This window comes from Poecilia mexicana, unplaced genomic scaffold (assembly GCF_051168715.1).
Source record: "Poecilia mexicana isolate PSO_F unplaced genomic scaffold, ASM5116871v1 scaffold_11, whole genome shotgun sequence".
Lineage (NCBI taxonomy): Eukaryota > Metazoa > Chordata > Actinopteri > Cyprinodontiformes > Poeciliidae > Poecilia > Poecilia mexicana.
In genome coordinates, this window is record NW_028263380.1 from 28266491 (window position 1) to 28289684 (window position 23194).

Here is a 23194-nt window from a genome sequence, read left to right on the forward strand (position 1 = left end):
ACCATCATCACTCTAAGTTAAGGATTCTGTGAGAAAAATCAGAAACTTAGATTACAGAAAAACTAGTGAAGGACCAGAATGATAACTGGGTCAGGAAAAATCCAACTTACTCTGACCCAGTTAGATGCTGAATGGTGGTTCTGGTCCAAACAGGACTGGGATTATCACCCTGACACCTCAATCAAGCACATTTTATAAACTGCTGAGTCTTTTTTACACCTGCTTTTTCTGTACCAGAAGAATTGAAGTGATGTTGAACTTCATATTTGGTTTCTGATGCAGGGATCATAGCAACATTTTCTCACTTACCCTGCTTGTTAAATGATAAGATGGCTCTGAAATTGTAACTTTTGGCTGTTTTTCTGCTCAGCTCTTGTGTAAATTAAATGGTTTTAAATAGTGGGAAACGAAAAGGGTTTCAGTTTGTCAGAGTGAGCTTTAGGAATGGACAGACGCAGTGTTAATGTTTTTATTCATTTCAGACTCAGAGACAGTCTCATCATAAAGTGAACAACAGATGTGTTTGAATGCAGTGTGTGCTTTGCACCAGCCAGCTGAGCAGCAGTGTGCAGCTCTGAAGGGATTCTCAGGAACAACCTGAACGTCTTTCCTCCGCTGCATGACTGCAGCGCATTCTGCTCTGAAACCAAGTCTTTAAAAGATGATGGACAAAAGTTTTAATGTTTAGAATAATTTGCATAAGAGTTTTTTTCAGCACTCAGTTCATTTTTAATTGATTCCAATTTCTTTTCCGTCGTCAATCAGCATGGAAAAGTGCCGGTTGCTTCCCAGGTCGATTCCGGTCCCGTTGAGTCCAGCAATCGGGCCGGCGATGCTCAGAGGGTGGAGCTGAGCAACGCGTCGATTCTGGATCACAGAGATCTCATTGCTCTTCATGGCCAGGCTGCTGGTGATCGCCGTGGCGTAGCGGTTCCAGAACCCCGAGTCCACGGCCCGGTTCGCCAGGTCCTTCTGCAGCACCAGGGCCTCTCCGCTCAGCAGCGCCAGCGGATTCTCCAGCGACAGCCGGCGGCCCCTCCGGGCCGGGCCGCCGCTCCACACGTGGGTCCCCATGTGGACCTGAGGAGGACGGAGGGTCAGTGAACACATCGTCCAGAGAACTGCAACTGATGTTCATCCAACCATCCATCCATCTGCATCCAATAAATGTGTTGACTTGATGAGAAGAAATCTATTTCACCTAACTGTTCTATTATTTATCATTTTGGATGTGTTTTTATGCATCTACACTTTCAATATATTTGGGTAAAAATCTTTGGATTAAATTTTTCTGATATTTAAAAATTTTCTTTTCATATTTTTAGCCTTTTCTCTGAGACAGTGAGCTGTAAATTAGATCTGATTGGTTCAGAGCAAAAATAAGAAGGACAGAAGAAACAAAATAGGAAAACGGTCAAGTTTGGAAACAAAGGAAAGAGAATAAACAAAACTAAGGAAAAAAAGTCTGGTGTAGATTGATATTTAACAACAATTTATATTGGAAAATGCAAATTTAAAAAAAATGTAAACAGGTTTTCCTGGAAAACTTAGTAAACTAACAAAAGGTGAGAGACTTTCCCTCAGTTACAGTAATGCTGCTGCACATTATATGGTGCGTTCACACTAAACGCGTTTCGCGCCTCTGGTTTACATTCAAAGTGTCATGTGGTGGTGAGAATGAGCGCCGAGACCCAGATGATGATGATGATGAAGATGATTTAATAAAGAGAGCTCAAACACAGTCCAACACAGGCGGCAGGCAGAGAGTTACCACACAGCTGAAAAAACTGAGGACTGAATAAGTGAGCCAAACCAACACACGACTTTACAGTTTGACTGTGACGGCAGACAGACGACAAATGACGTTAGATGAGGATCTGACGAGGAACACAGACAACAGGTGGGACTAAATACACAGGGAGGGTAATCAAGGAATGAGACACACCTGGGAAGCAATCAACGGGGAAGAAGCAGAAACAGAGACTCAGGACAGAAACTGAACACAGAAAAACTTTAAAATAAATACACATAAACATGGATCATGACACAAAGTAAACCAGAGGCGCGTTGCGACGCGTTTCGCGCATCAAGCGCGATTTGAAGCATTTGGGGCATTTGACACATCAAGGATTTCCAAGGTGTCCGACAAATAGGCTGCACTGGCAATGGAAAAGAATGGCTAGAGCGATTTTTACGCATCTGACGCGCCCTCGACGCGCTTACAGATAGACTTTGAATGTAAAGCAGACGCACGAAATGCGTTTGGTGTGAACGCACCAATAGAGTTTCAACAGAGTTAACTAAGTTTCTGACAGGACGGCATACCTTCAGGTTGCCCTTCGTGGTGAATGCTCTCCCGCAGACAGAGCAGACGAACGGTTTCTCTCCGGTGTGCGTGCGCTCGTGGATCTGCAAGGCGCTGGCCGATGAGAAGTTTTTCCCACAGGCATTGCAGTTGTGCTGTTTGGGCATCCGCCGGGGAAGACCGAGCAGAGAGGCGGCCATCATGCTGTTCAGCTGAGTCTGACCGCTCACTTCAGCTTTAATGGAACCGGAGGACGAGCAGTGGATCAGGTTGGAGACGCTCTGATCTGTAGCTGAAAGCACAGAGCAAACAGTGAGAAGGTGCAGCGTTTTCAGGATGTTGACATCAAGACATGTGACTTTAGTTTTACCTCTGTCTCGGCTCAGCTGGAAGGACACGCTGTACTGACTCTTGTCCTTCAGCCAGGCTTTGCTTGGATCTGGTGCTGATGTTGGAGACTGCTCTCTCTTCTCTGGAGCAGTCAGAAGCTCCTCCGGCTTGCTAGTGTCAGTGGTCTGGAGGAGACTGATTGCCAGGCCTTCAGAGACACTTTGAGGAAGAGATGTTGGTGCATGTGGAGAACAGGAGGATTCAGATGCATGGGGGCTGTTTTCCATAGTTTTCTCTGATGAAGCACCATCAGCACTCAGCAGGCTGCTGTTTCCATCTAAAAGCATTTTCTCAGTGAAGCAGTGGTTCGAACCCACTGAGGTGTCAACCGTCCTCGGTTGGTTGTTCAGGGCTGCTGCACCTAACAGTACGGACACAGACTTTAAAGGAGATCTGCAGTCAACAATGAAGGATTTAGGTAGATTAATATCCTCCTCCATGTTTTCTACCTCCTCTTCCTCATCGTCCATGGAGAAGTCATCAGTGAGTTCATTGCCGTTACTACTGAGACTTTCGTAGCTGTCCATGTCCTGCAGTCTCTCCATCGTGGCCGTGTCGGGTATCTGGCCATCCATGTGCAGACGGATGTGCTGTTGCAAAGCCACTGCATTGGTGAACTTCTTCTCACAGATTGGGCATGAGTGCTGGACCTGAACTGGAGGGGTTTCTCTGTGGACAGTCACATGTGTCTTCAGGTTCCCTTTGGTGGTGAAACCCCGGCTGCATGCTTTGCACTTGAAGGGCCTCTCGCCAGTGTGGACTCGGTAGTGCATCCTGAGCGCGCTCTGACAGCTGAGGATGCGGTGGCACAAAATGCACTGGTTGGGGTCGCTGACTTTTTTGTCGATGTTCTCCACCAGTTGCTGAAGCTTCGAGGTTTCAGAAGTTTGCAGAGAATCTGTGAAGTGTAAGACAGGCGGAGAACTGGAGGCAAAAGATGCTGAGGTGTTGAGTTCTGGTGTGTTGGCCCGGCTGGGTATCTCACCAACTGGGTCAGCCCTCGGTGACCGAGTGTGGCTTTGAGGCAGCTGGGCTTCATCTGTTTTCAGTATTTTGGAGGCATCAGTTTGTGGAACAGGAGAGAAACTGGCCTGGATGCCTTGCTGGTTTGGTGGATCAGACACACATTCACCAGGAGCTGCCTGGTAGGGAGACTTAACTAATGCTGGTACATTTACTGGGTCAGTAGAACCTCCAACTCTAGGGATAGTGGAGGAAAGTGGGAGAGCTAGAGTGGCGGGAAGAGTTGCTACCAATGGCTTGCTGTCCAACCACGAGGAGACAGGTTTTTCTGGAGTGACAGACATACCGTAGGGAATCCCAGAGCTGGTTGGCACATTGTCCAGATACTCTGGCACAGGGAAAGGGTTCATCTGGACAGTAGGATACTTATCTTTGTGCCTCTGGAAGTGCACCTTTAGGTTCCCCTTGGTGGAGAAGCGGTTGCCGCAGATGTTACATTTGAAGGGCCGCTCCCCTGTATGGGAGCGCAGGTGGATCTGCAGCGCACTGTCGCTACCAAACACTTTGGCACAGAACCGACATTTATGCTTGAAAAAGGGTTCCTCTGCGCTGGCCTTTGCTTCAAACAGAGACAGGTTGGAAAGTTTGCCTTTCCGCTGCTTGATGAGAGCTGACAGGGGGTCAAGTGCGTTGGCTGTGGCTGCAATGCTGGCCAGGGGGTTGGGGAAGATGACGCCACTGGGAGGGCTCTGAGGTAGAAACGGCAGGCTGGAGGAAGAGCTGAGTAGGCCAGCCTGTGGCAGACAGCCGGAGGAGCTACTGATGCTGCTGGAGTCACTGCAGGAAGGAAGCAGCATGCTACTGCAAATGGGAGGGGGGGAGCTTTCTGGGGATGAGGACATCAAGGCGGACTTTCCACAGAAAGAGCGTGAGGGGAGACTTTGTGGCTTTTCAAGCACAGCAGGTAAAGACACAGGAGTCTGTCCATTAATGGAGGAGGGCATGGTTCCTGACCGAGGCAGGTTAGGAGGAGGGATGACTCCTAGGTTGGAGTCCAGAGTCACGGGCCTGGAAGCAGGGTTTAATGCTGCTTGTGTCGGCTGAGGCTTCATGACAGCGACCTGGCTGCAGATCTGCTCGATGAGCTGCAGCTGACGGACCTGTTGCTGCTGCAAAGCCAGCAGGTGCTCCAGGATTACAGGGATAGCTGCTGAAGTGGCCTTCTCACCCAGACTGCTGCTCTTCATCCCCTGGGAGAACTGGGCCACAGCCACCCTGGTGCTGTGGAGGATCTCCAGCGTGACGTTGGTCCCCGGCATCCTGCCGGCTGCAGACGCTTGAGAGGAGTCAGGAAGAGGGGGGCTGGGCGCCTCCAGATCCAGATCTTCATCCCAATCCCTCCTTTCTTCTAATTGGTCCAGACTGTCATTGTCATTGGTCAGCTCGAAGGTGGCATCCATGGACTCTGCCGCTGAGGAGTTGCTGGACGCTACGCTGGGAAGCGGGGACCCCTCGACTGGAGAATCCTCAGGAAGATCGTCCTTCACCACCAGCACCATTGGCTCCTCTGTGCAGACTCCCTGATGCCTCATCAGTTCAGTCCAGGTGAAGAACTGAGCACAACACCTGGCGCAGATGTGCGTCTCCTCACTTCTTCTGCTTCCTGCTCCAACCTCCACAGTTAGGCCGACAGCTACTGGGAGGAAACACAGGAGTCAGGGAGGAAAAACTCATCATTCAAAATCATTTCTTCACCTTTTCATTTTTATCTTTCAGGTCCATCCATACTGAGGCTCCTAACCCAGCACTGTTTAAGTTACTGAGGTTTGAGGTCAGTTTGAGATAGACACCTGAAGAGGTGAGGAATATTAGCTGGTTTGGATTCTTTCACATCACAGGAGATTTCTGGAGTCAGAAAACCCAATCAGATCTACCTCCACATTGGGCCTAACTACACAGAACCTGAAGACTGTAGTTTTGTTGAAAAGCAGAGATTGAAGCTCCAGTTCAGGAAGCTGCTGTGCTTCACCTTCCCTTCTTTATCTGTCATGTTGGCTGGACAACATTTTGAATCTACACTTTAATATCATCTGACCTTCCATCATTACCTGATAAATTATCATGGATAAAAATTAACTAACATATTTATATCCACATATCTCTATGATATTTATGAACATAGACAAAAAGATCCTGAAACCCTCAATGTTTCCATGTGAACTGCAAATATCCAAATTTTTAGTCAGGCATGTGTCTATTTTGCTGGGTGACCACATGCAGTCACTATTTGTAGTTTATATTCCAGCCCATTCTTTGGCAAATCCTCCAGGCTCCTTCAGATTTGATGGTTTTCTCCCATAAACCCTGGACTTTGGTGTAATTCACAGATTTTCAATAGGATTCAGGGCTTTGTGTAGGCCAGTCAGTAATGTTCACCCTGGTTTTCTACAGACAGCTCTTCACCGGGATTGATGGATGTTTTGGGTTGTTGTCATCTAAAACATCCAACATGTTTTGGGTGTTTTGGATGGTTGCCATGTTGGATGGTTGTCATAATGGATGGTTGCCATGTTGGATGTTTGTCATAATGGATGGTTGCCATGTTGGATGTTTGTCATAGTGGATGGTTGCCATGTTGGATGTTTGTCATAATGGATGGTTGCCATGTTGGATGGTGTGTCATAACGGATGGTTGCCATGTTGGGTGGTTTGTCATAATGGATGGTTGTCATAATGGATGGTTGCCATGTTGGGTGGTGTGTTATAACGGATGGTTGCCATGTTGGGTGGTTTGTCATGTTGGATGGTTGTCATAATGGATGGTTGCCATGTTGGGTGGTGTGTTATAATGGATGGTTGCCATGTTGGGTGGTTTGTCATGTTGGATGGTTGTCATAATGGATGGTTGCCATGTTGGGTGGTTTGTCATAATGGATGGTTGCCATGTTGGATGGTTGCCATGTTGGATGGTTGTCATAATGGATGGTTGCCATGTTGGGTGGTTTGTCATAATGGATGGTTGCCATGTTGGATGGTTGTCATAATGGATGGTTGCCATGTTGGGTGGTTTGTCATAATGGATGGTTCCCATGTTGGGTGGTTTGTCATGTTGGATGGTTGTCATAATGGATGGTTGCCATGTTGGGTGGTTTGTCATAATGGATGGTTGCCATGTTGGATGGTTGCCATGTTGGATGGTTGTCATAATGGATGGTTGCCATGTTGGGTGGTTTGTCATAATGGATGGTTGCCATGTTGGATGGTTGTCATAATGGATGGTTGCCATGTTGGGTGGTTTGTCATAATGGATGGTTGCCATGTTGGATGGTTGTCATAATGGATGGTTGCCATGTTGGGTGGTTTGTCATAATGGATGGTTGCCATGTTGGATGGTTGTCATAATGGATGGTTGCCATGTTGGGTGGTGTGTTATAATGGATGGTTGCCATGTTGGGTGGTTTGTCATAATGGATGGTTGCCATGTTGGATGGTTGCCATGTTGGATGGTTGTCATAATGGATGGTTGCCATGTTGGATGGTTGCCATGTTGGATGGTTGTCATAATGGATGGTTGCCATGTTGGATGGTTGCCATGTTGGATGGTTGTCATAATGGATGGTTGCCATGTTGCCATGAGCAGATTCAAGTTTGCTGCTGACGTTTTGAAGTTTCCTTTCAAATATTTGCATGTCCTTCTTTCTTTATCACTCCTTCAGCCTTGTTGAGGTTCCCAGTATCCCCATAGGATGATACTTCCACCTCCATGTTTGACTGTGTTCTTTGGGGTAAGCCCCGTCCCTTCTTTGTCCCGACTCTAGAGCTGTGCTGTGGTCTGGTCTGAGCAAAGCACAAGCCTCAGTTTGCAGTCTTTCTCCAGGTTTCCCGGCGTCTTTCCGTCTGGCTTCATGGCTTCTCCACTGCAGAAGAAAAGTTTCTGTTGGCCAGTCCATTTCTGCAAAGGCTCTAGAGCCTTCCTGATTGGACACAACAGTTCCTGGTGGATGTAATTATGACACATCTCTCACTAGTTTTCTTTCCAGAGTCGCCTCCTCCCCCTGCCAGTCTGGTTGAGTACTGTGTGGCTCTGAATTTCTAGATGATGCTTTTCTCTCCACTGCTCGACTCTTGAAAACGCTGCGATAACTTTGTATATCTTTCTGCTGCTTTGTGATCATGAACAATTCTTTCTCTCAAGTTCAAGTTGGATTCTTTTGCTTCTGACATGATGCTCTCTCAAGTAACAGCCCAAAATCTTAATGAGGATTTTATATTGTGTATAAATGTAAGACAACCATTGATTGATTGATTGATTGATTATAATCTGCGAGCTTTACCCCATGAAAGAACATGCTTTGGCTAAATGAAATGTCAGTTCTTAAGGGTGCTAATATTTTTGATGGTTGTATTTTTTTGACTTTTGTTAAAGAATTTCACAAAATAAAAACTAAGATGTCTGGAAGAGCTGTACTGAAAAATCATTTATCTGTTTAATGGCACCTGAGAAATATTTGAAAATGATTTTTAAAATATATAGAGAAACTAATAATAATGAGCTCGACTGTATATTCAGATTGTTGCAGTGGTCTCACGGATTCTGACTCATTTCAAAGACAAATCAGAACTTTGTGGTGAATCTTTGCGTCGTTTTAACATGTAAGTGCAAAAATTTAGTGTAGATGTTCCAGTTTGTCATCAAAATGCTTCAAGCTGCAAATGACCAGGAAACAAGAAATATGAAAAAACATTTTCTGGAGGACATGATCTGATTTTTCTACTTTCATTAACTTATTTTCATTCTTATTAAAGAGAAAAAGAAGTTCTGCATATTTTACAGCTGACCTAACTGTCATGTATGTTAAGTTATGATTTTATTCAATTTGTCTTAGTTGCACAGAGTAGAATTTTTTTCAAACTTGACATCCATCATGCAAAACTCCTGATTCACATTTATTCCTTCCAAGAAGTGAAAACCTTCCTGTTTTAAAATGTTCTGGATATTTTCAGACATTTGAAGCTGCTTCATTCTAAACCTTCAGGCAGAAACGTGTCTTTAGCTGCACAGGTGAGGTGTTGATCTGAGGTTTGTGGCCTGAGATCAACACCTGGTGACTCTTCCTTATAGTGTAGAAGTTAGGTTTTATTAAAGCTGGATGTGAAACTGAATCTAAATATTTAAACTGTAATTGTTGATCTGCTTCATTCATATCACATATATCATCTTCCCCACGTTGCACTGGTAAAAACTGCTTGTTTTAAACTTTTCATAATCAAAATCCAACATGAGCTGCTGCAGCTGTGAAGAGATCATAATAACAGCCTAGAAATGAAAACAAAAGTTTTTAAGCCACTCATGTTGATTATCAACCCCAAAAGTCAATGGAGTTAGCTGACATCCCAGCATTCAGACACGTAATGAAATTTCAAGCTTTGCATTGATTTTCTGTGCATTTACATAACTCAGTGTGCAGTTTGGACAAACATTGGGATGGTGTCAATAAAGCTGCAGATTTAAGTCTTTGTGCTGGTCCAAAACAACGCGCCGCCTGCTTTTCAGAACCCGGACCATCTCAGTCATTTCTTTCATTCCCAGAGTTCCGGTTCTGCACCAGGAGCAACTTGAGCGGTTTTGAGTCTGCAAATGTTTTACTCCTTTAGACACCAGAAGGCCATCAGTTGAAAATGAAAGAGGAAAAAGTCCCAAGCGAAGCCTGCAGATCTGTTCAATTTCAGCATCTTCATCTCATTTTGTCAATTATTCCTGCAGCTGATTTTTGATGATTTATGCCAAGATTTCATCATTTCAGTGTTGCATCTGTTCAGGAGTTGCTCCATTAGGAAACAGACAACAGAGCAGATGGGAAGATTATTGCTTCATGTTCTGCAACTTCAGAAATGATGGTTTAGAAAAATGAGGTCAAAATATGAGAGACATGCAGTTTTCTTTAATCCTGGAAGATTTTTGGAAAATTTAGTTTTTCTTTCTGGAACAAGGTATAAAATGTGCTCTTTGGCTTAAACACTTATTAATTTAAAGTGATTTAATCTAAGTGTGTTGATGTAAAATGTAACAGCTAGTTGCTCTGTTTAGTCAGATCAGCACAGACTGAGTTTAAAATGAAGGAAAAGTAAAAAGTGACAGTTTCAGCTGTTTCCACAGCAGAGCCGAGCTGCAGCGCTAAACATCCCAGGGAATAATCAGAGCTCTGGAGTCTCCAGGTGGGTGGTCCGAACACTTCCACTGTTTCAGCTCCGCGTTTTCTCTCCACAGTTTGGGATTTATTTCCAGGGAAAACAAAGAAAAGATCAGGTTGGATTTTAGCCTTTAAATCGGTTTCCAAATATAACAGGAATTTATTTCCAACTGCTGCGGCCGGTCAGTTTAGGTCTTCTTCTTCTTCTTCTTCCTCCTCCTTTTGGCGTCAAGAGACGAGAGCCGGACATCCTGGAGCTGCAGCGCAGCGTGGGCCCCGGGCTCCAGAGGGCCACACGTCACACATACTAACTGTGTTTTGATCCGGACACGGACCGCTCCACTCCCAGGGAGAGGCGGACAAAGGTTAAGTCAGCAGGCCGAAGAGAGGCCCTCCTCTTCCTCCTCCCAGAAATAAAGATGTTAAATATGATTCTGAAAAAACCCCTGAAAAATCTGGGATTATGATCAATAAATTATAAAAACTGAACTCCAGGCCTATCAGTAAATTCATTATTATAAAACTGAATAAAGAATAAAAAAATCTGTAATTACTAGAGATAATGCCTGAAGAAGTTTACTGAAATTTAAACAGTTTGTTTCATTCAGCAAATGAATTAAATGATTTGAATAAATAATGGAATTTAATCAGATTTTTATGAATTTATACTCCAAAGATTAAAATATGATCCAGCCTCACTGAAACAGCTCCACATTAAAAAAAGTAAATTATTTAATCATTTGTAAATAGTGAGGTGTCATTATTAGCAAATTCATCTGTTTCTTAATGTAAATAGACAACAGTAGCCAAAGTCACATTTTAATTTCATTTTGCTTCAGAGAATCGTTCATTATTCAGCTGAGGAACTGAAATCAGTTTCTAGAAATAAAACATTTTTCTTTCTTCTTATTATTATTAATGACTGATTTTATTTTATTTTACAAATTAGACAAACATTTTAGAACGAAAAGAAATAAAAATGTAAAATAATGACAAAGGACTAAATGTATTATTGGTTGTCTTGGTACAATGCTGCTGTTGGAAAAAACAATGAGTTTGTCAGTTAATCGAAGAAATTAAGTTTTTTAGAAAAACTTTTTAACGTTAAGAAATAATGGGTTCTTTAGTTATTCTGACGCGTTTTGCAGTGGAAACATTTCGCATGAACGCCTGACCTCCTGCCCCGGACTCTTACCCGTCCTGCAGCGCGCTGCGCCCCGGCTCTCCTCTTCCTCCTCATCGGAGCGGAGCTGCTGCGGCTTGGCTTGCTTTCGGCGGGACATGCTGCGCGCTTCGCCGCCTCCCGCCGGAGCATGGAGCGCAGACTGGGCGCCTTCAGGGCCAGCGGGGTCGGTGAAATAGGCTGCGCGCTCGGCGGCCGCTGTGCAGATTGCGCATGTCAGGGTAATTATGATGGAGGGGGGATCATGCTTGCTGCGGCTGCAGCTGCCCTCCGGTGGGTGATTGGCTGTGGTCCATGCAGCTCACAGCACATATTGAAATGAGGGTTTGATCATAATTAGTTCACTTCCTGTCCGGTGCACAGCGGGTTTTACGCACAGCTTTGCGGGGTGCCGAACCGGGTCATTCCGAGCTGGACCCAAACTCCTCAGCAGGTCAAACCTTTGTCCTGCTCCTGGCTCCTACTGAACTTCAGCCGGATCTTCTCCTCTGAGCTGCCGGAGTTAAACGGGACGCAGCCTTCCGGACGGCTGGGTCCGGACGGTTGGGTCGGATCTCAGAACAATTCCCATCTGAAGCAGGCCGGAATCTCCTGAAACCAAGCAGGAGCTGCTGAGTAGATCAGATTTCACCTGCTGGGTGAAGAGGCGCTCAGTCCGCTGCTGGATCCCATCCCAGACTGCAGCCCGGGGGGAGTGAGGCTTCGGCGGGCCGCGCTGCCCCCGCCTCCAGGCCGTCATTAGCTCTTCGGAGGCCGGCTGCGATAGGCTGCTGGAGCCGCTGCTTCACTTCACACCAACTCCCACCATCTGCCCCCAACAGCCTGAATGCGGCCCCTCATTTACACAACTAAACGGGAAAACAATAGTAACAATAATGTCCAATCAGCAACTTTTAAATCAGGTTAATTAATTAATCAATGATATAACTACAGAGAACCCGCTGATCCACAAGGAGAACATGCAGACAGACCAGGTTGGGATTCGAACCCCAGACCTTTGCAAGGCAGCAGCGATACCAACTGCACCACTGTGCAGATCTGTAATCCGTTCAGTGATTTCTAAACAGTTTAAAGTCTGTCAGAAAAGGACTGTAGAACCAGGTGGCGTAGAACCTGGTGGTGTAGAACCAGGTGGTGTAGAACCTGGTGGTGTAGAACCAGGTGGCGTAGAACCTGGTGGTGTAGAACCAGGTGGTGTAGAACCTGGTGGTGTAGAACCAGGTGGTGTAGAACCTGGTGCCGTAGAACCAGGCGGTGTAGAACCTGGTGCTGTAGAACCAGGTGGTGTAGAACCAGGTGGCGTAGAACCTGGTGGTGTAGAACCAGGTGGCGTAGAACCTGGTGGTGTAGAACCAGGTGGTGTAGAACCGGGTGGTGTAGAACCAGGTGGTATAGAACCAGGTGGTGTAGAACCGGGTGGTGTAGAACCAGGTGGTGTAGAACCAGGTGCCGTAGAACCTGGTGGTGTAGAACCAGGTGGTGTAGAACCAGGTGCCGTAGAACCGGGTGGTGTAGAACCAGGTGGTGTAGAACCAGGTGGTGTAGAACCTGGTGCCGTAGAACCAGGTGGTGTAGAACCAGGTGATGTAGAACCAGCTGGTGTCTCTACCCTCCTGGTTCTAGTCAGGTCTCCAGCTGCAGCTTCTGGTCTGTCAGTCTGACCTGCTGCAGGAATCAGAGCCACTAAATCCTGGATGAGTTTCTCTGGTCTCAGACTTTCGTCCTCTGGGTCTGAATGTCCTGCAGCTGCTGGAAGGTCCACTGAGGAACCGGCTTCATGTGGCTCTGAGGTCAGAGGTCATCACTACTCCCAGGTTTCAGACTTCTGTCTGGTTTCAATCCACAAAAGAACGAAGGATGTTGCCTCTATGCTGGTGGGTAAAATGAGTTATAGACATATTTATGTTAAAATAATTTTTCTGCATTTAGTCTGAGAAAGTTAGAATGTGTTTAAAAAACAGAATCTTGTTCCGGTTCAGATGTGACAAAAAGATTAATAATTAAGGAGCAAAAGTTGTCAGACATCCCGACCCCTCTGGGGATGAGGGTGTACAGAAAATGGATGGATGGATGAAATTGCCAGACATAATAATTCATCTTCATTTTTATCTCACTGAATCAATATGAACACAGTCTCTGCTAATACTTCAGTGCTGGGATCCCCTTTCACTCGCTTTATTCCCAAACTTGTAATTTTGTTGCATTAAAAGATGCAGGACAGAATCAGCTGCTGATAATTGCCGTTCCTGCACCGCAGCCTGACATCGATCGCATGTCTGCTGCTCCCCTGCTGTGAGGAGATAAGGAGGTCGTCTCTCCTGCTGCCATCATTTCTTCTGACCGATCTGGTTTCTGCAGACTTATGATGAATAGCCGGAGTGTCCAGAGCTTATCTGGAAACTCGACCCTCCTTGATTCGATATCGATTCTTTGTAAAGCGTCGCCCCGCACAAATCGAACTCAAACTTCTTGTCCATGATCTCTTCCAGATGCTACACTGACTCCTGCAGCAACGCTTGATTCTCAAGACTGATTGTTGGAGAAATGAATCTGATTGGCCGAGTGACGGTGATCAGCAGAGCTTTGATTGGCTCGGTTTAGATCATGTTGATAAACTTCTTCTTCATTTTCCCAGAAGAGTGACGCTCCAACAATGCAAAAATAAGTTTGAAGACATGAGAAGTTTTATTTTCAGCAGATGGATTAAAATAATGACTGAATTATGTAAATCAGAGGCAATGAAAAGATTTGATGATGAGTTCAGTGATCATCAAACTCTGCAGAGGCTGGAAGACTTCATGCAAAAAAACTCAATTAAACCCTCAGAACAAAAACTTTAACGCACAAAGTAAAATCAGTGTTTCTATTTGAAATCATTCATTCTGTGCTGAGATCTTGGAAACAGGTTCTAGGCGTCGCATTGACCAAAGGTTTCTCTCATCAATACATTTCCTTCAATTACTTTGCAAAAGATGAAATCCTAACCTTAAAAAATCAGATAAACTAAACATTTGATTCACTTGATTGCATGAAAATTGATAACTTTGAATATTCAGCATTTTTTCATGAAGCTTTGATGAAACTCCACCAGTTTAGTGATGCGGCACTTTATATGAAAACTTAAGTTTGTGTTTAAATGTGAGACATGAATTATGCTCCACATATTTGATCATGTTGTCATGAAACAGTTTTGTGAAGATGAGGATTGAAGCGGTCAGATGAAGTGGAGAAATGTGTTTAATGAAAGAGGAACCACAGGTGAGTGACGACACAAACAGGAAGTGAAGTCAGCACACGATGCAGGACCAAGAAGGATCCAGCAGAGAACAAGAGACAGGTGGGACCAATCAGGGACTCGACAGGTGGGACCAATCAGGGACTCGACAGGTGGGACCAATCAGGGACTCGACAGGTGGGACCAATCAGGGACTCGACAGGTGGGACCAATCAGGGACTCGACAGGTGGGACCAATCAGGGAGTCCACAAGACAATTAACCATCTCACATCGTCACAAATGTTCATGTAAAAATCAGCATTTAAATCTGAGGCTTTTTGTTTTTCACATTAAAACAAGCAAACCTAAAATTATTCCCACCCCTGGCAGATTCTATAATGACAATAAAGTTTATTATCATTATTATTATTTAGATTTTCAATGATTCTGTCACTGTGGCGGGGTTCTCTTATGCTTGGACAAACAAAAAAATGACTGCCCAAGGCCAGAGATCACTTTAGTGAAGTTTATTCCATTCTTCAAGTGAGCAAAAGGTGGCAGGTGAAAAATATACATACAGGGACGTCCAGGCAGGTTAAAAGCAGACAAAACAACAGAACCTTCAAGGTAAGAGTCCATCACCTTCACTATGATCTGGCAGGAGTCTAGCCACAGACTGCCTCCCTGTGGCGCAGAGCCCTGCTTTTAAAGCCACAGGCTCCGCCCACAGAAAGACCAATCAAGCAAACAAAACAATTAAACAATTATTTCTAACTCAAATGAACTCTTAAAGGATACAAAACAAATCATAATAATAAGGAAAATAAATAAACTTGTAAATCAAAAATACAATAACCAATTTAATAGAGAACACTCGGTATGTTCCGATGACGTCATCACATGATCACCTGGCGCGCCACACCCGGAAATAACTCTGCTTGTAAACAAAGTGGGAAAGTGTTTGGAAGTGAAAACAGGTTAGGATGGATGCAAACTGAAGCAGGAACACCGCGTGTGCACCACGATGAGCCGCATCAGTTTAACCTTTAACAGAAGTAAGTGATTGGGAGTATGTATGTGCGCATATTAACACGGACTCCTAATTAAGTCCCGGTTCGTGACGGCTCCTCCGTCACAGTCACCAATAATTTTGTTTCTGAAACAGATTTCTCTCAAAAGAAAATAGAAAAGTTGAATCAGCTCAGAAAGAAAAATCTGAATTTTTAGTAACATTTTGTTAAAAATAGTGTATAGAGATGATTTCTGCTTTTAATCATGAAACAGCTTCATTGGTTTGAGACTGCAGGTCTCCTGGCCATCACCCTAATCTTTAGCTCTGCAGAAGTTCTGGAGCCCAGACTCTGGCTGCCACGACCAGGCAAAAGTCTGAATTTATTAATTCATGAAAATGCCTTCTGTTTTATTAATCACATTAAAATATTTCTCTCTTAGCTGTAAATTTAATCCTTTTAGTGTATTTTACATTTTAAAAGATGCATTTTAGTTATTTTGATTGGTTTTCTGTGCAAAAATGTTTATGTTTCAGCACAAAATCTGAAGATAACCTGATAAAAGTACAAATCATGTTGGACTTTTTTTATTTTATGAGTTTTCTATGTGCTGATTTCATCAAATGAAACAGGAAACTGTTTTAATTTAGACAATTGGAGACTTTAAACTTAATTTAGTAAAAATTAGAGGGTTTGACATTATTTAAAAGAAATCCAGAAGATGTTGAATGAACAGAGAATAAAACTGTTAAGCAACAAATCAAAGTTATTTAAATACAAAATAAATCTTTAGTATCTCAGGTTCTCATATTATCACACAAAAGGATTTTTCTAGAAAATGACCATGAACCACAGGTCGATACGGCCAGGCAGCCCTGCACTCGCCTGATAACACAATCAATACAACGTTTGGATTTTAATTAATTTGTGACGACAGTCGGGAACTGAGGCCATGAAATCCAAGCCGGCTCTGTTTGAAACGCCCTGCGGAACGCCGCACGCCACCCGGACGGCGGCTACAAGTCAAGACATGTTGATGTGTTCAGTTCATGGCAGAGACACGACATGTGGACCAGAAGCAGCTGAACTTCATGAGGAAACACTTTTCACTCTGTATTCATGGCGAAAGCTTTTTAACTGACTGACGGTTCAAAACCTGATGTTCCTCCTGGTTTTCGTACAGTTTGAATCAGTGAAGTCTGTTTGTCCTCCAGACTGAATGAAAAGTGGTGTGAGCATCACAGGAAGCCTCTAGAGTCACGGTGGGTTTTGCTGCGCTCCATGCAGTTCCATCAGAGACCCCAAACCCGTCCTGCAGGTGTTTCCCTGCTGCTGCACACCTGGCTTAAATGATGGCTTCTGCAGCAACTGGAGGCATGCAGAGGAGATGATGCAATCATCTGCATCAGCTGTGCTGCAGCAGCAAAACATCAAAAGCATACAGGATGGCAAGGAGCAGCTTAGCCAAGAACCAGAACCTCTAACCAGAACTGCAGGATGGGACCGACCCAAAACAGACCAACAACAACATGACTCCCATCAGGATTCAATGCTGAGGATATTCCAACAAGGTCAAAGGTTACCTGGAGTAAACTAAGCTCTACCTGGACACGCTCACAGCTCTTTCTGATTTGCTCTTTTAGTTTTAAACCCCAAATGGCCGGTTAGGGTTAAACAGATCAATTATGATCCGTCTGGTAGGTCATAGCAGATCCGACTGACCTTTGCAGGAGGTCCCACCCTGCAGGGGGGGGGGGGCAAGTCCAGCAGCCATTGGACAAGAGCAAAGGTTCACCCTGGACAGGTTGCCAGTCTATCACTAAGGGCAATTTAGAGCAGTCAATTAAGCAGAGTACCCAGAGAGAACCCAGGTGTCCAGAAAGACTCCAGGTGGGATTTGAACCCAAGACCTTCCAGCTGCAGGGCAGCTGTGCTACTAACGGCCCATTACAGAGAAACGACTCAGTTCATTAGAAATAATAGAAAATGTGCAGTTTTCTCTCTGTCTGGTTCCGCTCCAGGCCTGATGATCCACGGCTGGTTTATCAGAACCGGTCCCTGATCCAATAACCCAAACCTTCAGTCAGCACTTACTGGACCTGAATGGGAGCAGCTTCTTCATCCCCAAACACAAAGCCGAGCAGAGAAGGAAATCAGAAGCGAACAAAGCAGGAGTGAACAGAGAACGGAGTGACGGACAGCAGAGCGACAGAACCTGTTAGGTTATGTAGACCCAAAGCTGAGCGGCCCGGAAATTTCTGATGGTTTTAATTCCCAACCCTGGGCTCGGCCGTCTGCTCCTCTCTGCTTTTATCTATCGCCGTGTTTCTCTATTGATTTTTTTCTTTATCTTCCAGGCTGGATAAGAGGACAGAGGAGTGAATGGAGAACTCAGCAGATTGCTGCTTTTCTCCCACTTATTGCCTTCCGTCCTTCACAGATTCACATGACGGCCGAGGAAGGCGATGATACAAGCGGATCAAGATCACTGGCTCAGGTTGAAATAGGAAGAGGAGAATTCACAAAGGTGTGAGAAATGATAACAAATAATCAATAGATGAAGTTCTGGACCTGCAGAAGCTGCTGAGGGAAACGGGAAGCAGATTCCTGTTTTCTGACTCATTAAAGACCCTCAGTTACATGTTTGAGTTTCTGCTGAAACGCAGAATGACGCCACAATCAACTAATTACAGAAAAGCTGCAGAAAAACAAAGGAAAATTTTCATTCTCTAAGTCTTGCATGACAATAACAACAATGACTGAAATAAAACTGAATCCCAACCATCCAGAACCAAACAGCATTTCCTTAAACACATTCATCACTATTTCAGCTGATCTGTTAAACTGACTGCAGAACATTTCTGCTCTAAAGAACGATTCTCCACATTCACAGACTTTCTGTGGAACTTAACTAATTATTTGTGCATTTTCTTTGAAGAGTGTATATAAAATATTTGAAAGAAAATGTATCTTGGGAAACTAAAATGCCTAGCAGCAATGCTACTTGACATGCTGTCTAGGCCTGCCATCTTTCAGAAATCCAAATAAGGGACGCCCACCACGGCGTGTCGCCCGACTCTCATGGGGTGGGACGTCCGCTGCAGTGATGGATAATATTTCATGGCAATGTTTTTGTTTTTAAAAAGTGATCCAGAGAGCAACCGTTCATACATAGAGTACTCCAAAACTGTTCTCCAGTCAGAGCATATCTTAAACATGTTTGATTAAAACGTATTTGGTAAACTGCTCAAGTACTGAGTGACTGATCATAACACCTGATTTAATATTCAAAATGTGTCCTCACACAGCCAAAAGTACAAGTTATGTCAAAATTCTAGTATTGTAAAGAATATTAATAAAATATTTATACAAATAAGGAGATAGATTTGGAGGCTGGTTCTAGGACAAATTTACCACTAGGGGTAGTCAGTGCTTTTTCATGGGGACACTTAAAAAATGAAACAAAAAAACAGAGCAATATTTCATCATTTGATATATTAAGTGAGCCAAAGAGCCACTTGTGTCTCCAGAGATCCAGGCTGCAGATCCCTGGCAGATGGAAAGTCTGATTCTACACAGCAGCTAAAGGTGCAGCACTATAATTTTTAATTCAATGTTAAAGTAAAATTGTGAAGGTTAAAAAATCCACCACTGAGCATTAACAAAAGACGTTTATTTAGTATAATTTCTTCTGTACCCCGTTGGCCCCCATCTAGATCCGCCCCTGGGCTGCAGGTCTGTGTCTGACATTAATTATACAGTAAATGAACACTGAATTCATAAAAGATGTCAACATTTCTTAATAAAACAAACAGAAAGCTCTAACAAACCTTTTAAAAGTAGAAATATTTATGTATTCACTGTTAATCTCTCAGTATGATTTGTTCTCTAAATCACCATTTGTATTATTTTGGCTGATACGGCGATACATTAAATAAGCAAATAATCAGCTCCTAACAGTCGACTAAAAGCACAATAAGAAGCTGAATAATAAAATGTTCTCCCACATCAGCCTCAGGAGATGACTGAGGGATGAAGAGATGCTGATTTCTGGTTCTTTAGGTTCTGATGGGTCTGCAGTTCCTCTCCTGATCCATTCTGTCTATCATACAGCAGCACCGCCACGATGGACACTTTTTTTGATTTTCATTGCCTGTATTCATCCTCACTAACATTATTCACCCTGGGATTTGCGTCTTCCCTCTCACGTCTGTATCTTTACGAGGTTTTGGTTCTAAGGACGTTTTAAAAAGACGCGGGTTGATAGCAGCTCACCGCGGCTGCGTAGTGTCCGTCTCTAGGCAACAGCGTCGGTCCGTAGCGTTCGGGGGTCCTTTTTACGTCCCGCCACAACAATTTAGCTGACCTTAAAATTTCCTGTTTCATTTTGGTCATTGTTGTTACACTTAGTGTTGATGTGTGTGTGATAGGCGAGTCTATCGGACAGTTCTAGAAATCCGGAACAAACCGCGTCCCGTAGCAACATTTAACAGCCAAACATGGGACAGTCCGTATTTAAGGCAACATGTCGCATGTTTATCTGGCGTAGAATCAGTGAATCTGTGATCGATCTCATCGGTCTGCGGCAGAAGTCTCTTGATTCACGTTAACCTGAATCATTTCAGTCCGGATCGACACAGCTGCTCCTCCTGAGCCCGGGTCGGTCTGAACGGATGAACCCAAGATGAACTAAGCCTGGATTTATCTCTCATCCTGGATTTCTGAGTTGGACTTCTGTGAACCAGCCGAATGGTTTTGCGTTTCCCAAACCCTGCCTGGTTTCCCCTCACAGCTGCTCCTGGTTTCTGATCAGGTTATCAAGCTCGTCGCTTTCTAAAATCATTCATTCTCCGTGAAGCTGCTGTTCTCATGCCCTGCCTCCTGGTCCTGTTATTTATTTTATTAAACTTCAGGATTTTCTGCAGTGAAAAGACAAATATACGCTTTATGGAACTATTAATTGATCAAGAATATAAAAACGGAACAAAAAAAAGGCGAAATAAAATTAAGATGGCTCAAAATTTAAATAGATGAAAATACAAAATTCTTGACAATAAACAAATAAAAACAAAGTTTGCAGCACTGCGCAGCAGGAGCTGCAGCTGCATTTGGTTCCTGGTTGCAGGACATTTGCTGCATATTTCCAGTTGAATAAAAGACACTAAAGCCTAAAACAATGTGAGAAAGAAATTATTTTAAAACATTATTGTTTATTACAATAAAATATTTTGGAGAAAAGAAATGATCTTTAAGTTGTTCCCAGCCATTCATTAAAATAAACTTCAGAGATTTTAAACAATTTGACATTAAGTAACTTCAAACTTTTTCAGAATAAATAAAGAAGTTGTTTGACTCAGTTCAGCTCCAAAAACATAAAAAATAATTTCTAAATTATCCATTTAGAAAATAATAAGTATGTTTCACATCTTCCTCCTCAGTTATTTCCCAGTTTTTATTTTTAAAAATCTCTATTTTTCAGAGGCAGCGTTTTTCTGCATTATCTTTGAACTTACATTTATTCTTTGTTTTTCAGCGACGCTCTTTTCAGTTCTGCTGTGCAGCCAAACGAGAACAAATGAAAGAGACGATCATTGATTCCATCACATCGTGGAATCGACTGCAGCCACTTCAAGACCGGAGCAGCTAATCCATGAGCCGCCGGCGGATTCGGGCCAGCGCCTGCAATCAGAGCCGGATGGAGATCAGGAGGCAGAAATCATCTTCTATCAAACTCAAACGGGTTATGAAGTGTCTCAGTATTGATCAGCGACAACAACGACAAGTCCATTGACCTCATGAGACATAACTATTGACAAGAGAATTAGAGCCATAATTGTTCCTCTGCCATCCAGTGAGATGAAAGATCAGAGACCGACTGGTTCTGGAGCTGCAGGCACATCAGCATAAAGTCTGAATATGATTATTATTACTGAAAAGGACCAGAGAGATGTAGAAAGTGGAAGAAATGTCTGGTGTCTAATCTAGACCGCTGGCTGCAGGAAACTGATGCGTCAAAAAGCTTCTAAGTTCGGATTCTTCATTACTAGACAGAAAATAAGATGTACAAAAACGGCCCAACCAAAGAGAAACTGCAGAAACTGCTGCCTGCATTTTTCCACCTCATCTTGGGCAGAGTGGCAGCAGCTGCTGCTTCGCTGCAGCGTCCGTCCTCCCTGACTGCTGCTCATCCTAGTTCTCATGCTTACACATGATTTCACTGCAATCAAAACACAACAGGTGCTGAGCAAAATTATTTTAGAAGATTATACAAATTCTTCCATAAATCCCAAATAAATCAGTGGGATGATTTACAGGTAAAATATTAAAGACAAAATAATGAATTGGTGCTGAACAGCAATCACTGCTTGGTGACAAAATTTGGATTTTATAATCCAATAAAGGTCGAAATTTTAGCAAATTGCTAAATGTGAGTGAAGGCAGATTTACCTCCATGTTTTGGAATCACGGAAATAATTTAGTGAACAGAAAAACCTATCATCATTTTCTCTGTTTGTTCTGTTTTTGGACAGTTTCTGTGTCTGGATTAAAGATTGATTATATTTATGTAAATATAATTAATGGAACTCCTCCATATATTAAACAGGAATCAGAAATTATTGCTCCAGTTTCTGATGCTCAACGTCTCTGAAAAGACAAATGGCTCCTTCCTTTTTTCTGATCTGCGGTCAGAAAGAACTTCCTCCTCCTGGGTGAAAACCGGCCTGGGAAAGCTGTGCTTATTATGGTCTGCCGGCTGCAGGAGTGTCTCTGCAGCCCGTGTTGGACCCTCACAGCAATCTGTGAAAGCGTCTCGGAGCGGCGGGACAAAGCTGCAGCGGGGCCGTACATCTGTGAGTGCAGAAACAAAGCTTTGTTTGTGAGCCTCCATCACTTGTGCTCATGAAAGCAGACACTTACTTGAAAAACTTTCCTTTTCTTTCAGGGGCGGGGGAAGCGGAGGGGGGGGACACTCTAAACCTACATCCTGGTATAAATTTGCAGAACGTAATACAGGCCCGATTGTGTGCAGAGCCGACGCAGGATGCATACAAATAGAATCCCCTCTGAAATGTCCTCTTCCCTGCATGGCTCAGTGGCTGATGTACAATAAATCAACAAAAGGGGCTTTAAGAACGAACGCTGCAGCTCGGGGACTCTGTCATTTTATCTTTTTACAGTATTTAATTGGACGGTTTCCCTGAAACTCGACACGCCGCTTTCAAACCAACATGGCCAAACCTAAGAGGAGATTGATAAGAGTTTGCCCCCTCCTCTTAGCCTCTTTCCTCTCTCAAAGTTTTTTTACCTTTGAGGAGAGAAGTTTCAGCTGAAGGGAAACTAAAGTTACAAGTTTGAGCTGAAACTGGAGGCTGAGTGACGAACAAGGCCGGGCTGGGAAAAAGGGAAGTTGGCAACGGCGGCGGGTGAACGGCGCGCCTTGGAGCCGCAGCCACTGCACCAGGTGTCCACTTAATTCAAATGCCCCCCAAACCCCTGAGCCCCCCTGAACCCCCCCAAATCATTTGCAACTGAATACAGATATAATCCTGGAAATATAAGTCTCCATTAAGGCTAACCCATTTAGCTAACAAGGCTGCCATTGTGTCGCATGGAGAATAAATACCAGCAAGACGGGAGACTGGAGAATGTCAACGAGTCACATGGCAACACACACGGCAACACACACGGCAACACACAGGGCAACACACAGGGCAACACACAGGGCAACACACAGGACAACACACAGGACAACACACACGGCAACACACAGGGCAACAAACATGGCAACACACACGGCAACACACAGGGCAACACACAGGACAACACACAGGGCAACACACAGGGCAACACACACGGCAACACACAGGGCAACACACAGGGCAACACACAGGGCAACACACACGGCAACACACAGGACAACACACACGGCAACACAC

The 23194-nt window shown here is 44.1% G+C and overlaps 1 protein-coding gene and 1 long non-coding RNA gene across 2 annotated transcripts; one reads left to right on the top strand and one right to left on the bottom strand.

The window, feature by feature from the left end:
* Positions 1 to 457: 457 nt before the first annotated feature.
* Positions 458 to 11405, bottom strand: LOC106919161 (sal-like protein 3). Its single transcript, XM_014989341.2, has 4 exons — positions 11045 to 11405; positions 2676 to 5354; positions 2326 to 2597; positions 458 to 1080 (listed from the first exon to the last, which is right to left on the bottom strand). The coding sequence occupies exons 1-4, from the start codon at positions 11130 to 11132 to the stop codon at positions 730 to 732; spliced, it is 3390 nt and encodes a 1129-aa protein (XP_014844827.2). The 5' UTR covers positions 11133 to 11405; the 3' UTR covers positions 458 to 729.
* A 6218-nt stretch (positions 11406 to 17623) lies between these two features.
* Positions 17624 to 21871, top strand: LOC148156627 (uncharacterized). Its single transcript, XR_015764568.1, has 2 exons — positions 17624 to 17784; positions 20791 to 21871. It is a non-coding gene; the product is annotated as an uncharacterized LOC148156627 (long non-coding RNA).
* The last annotated feature ends 1323 nt before the right edge of the window (positions 21872 to 23194 follow it).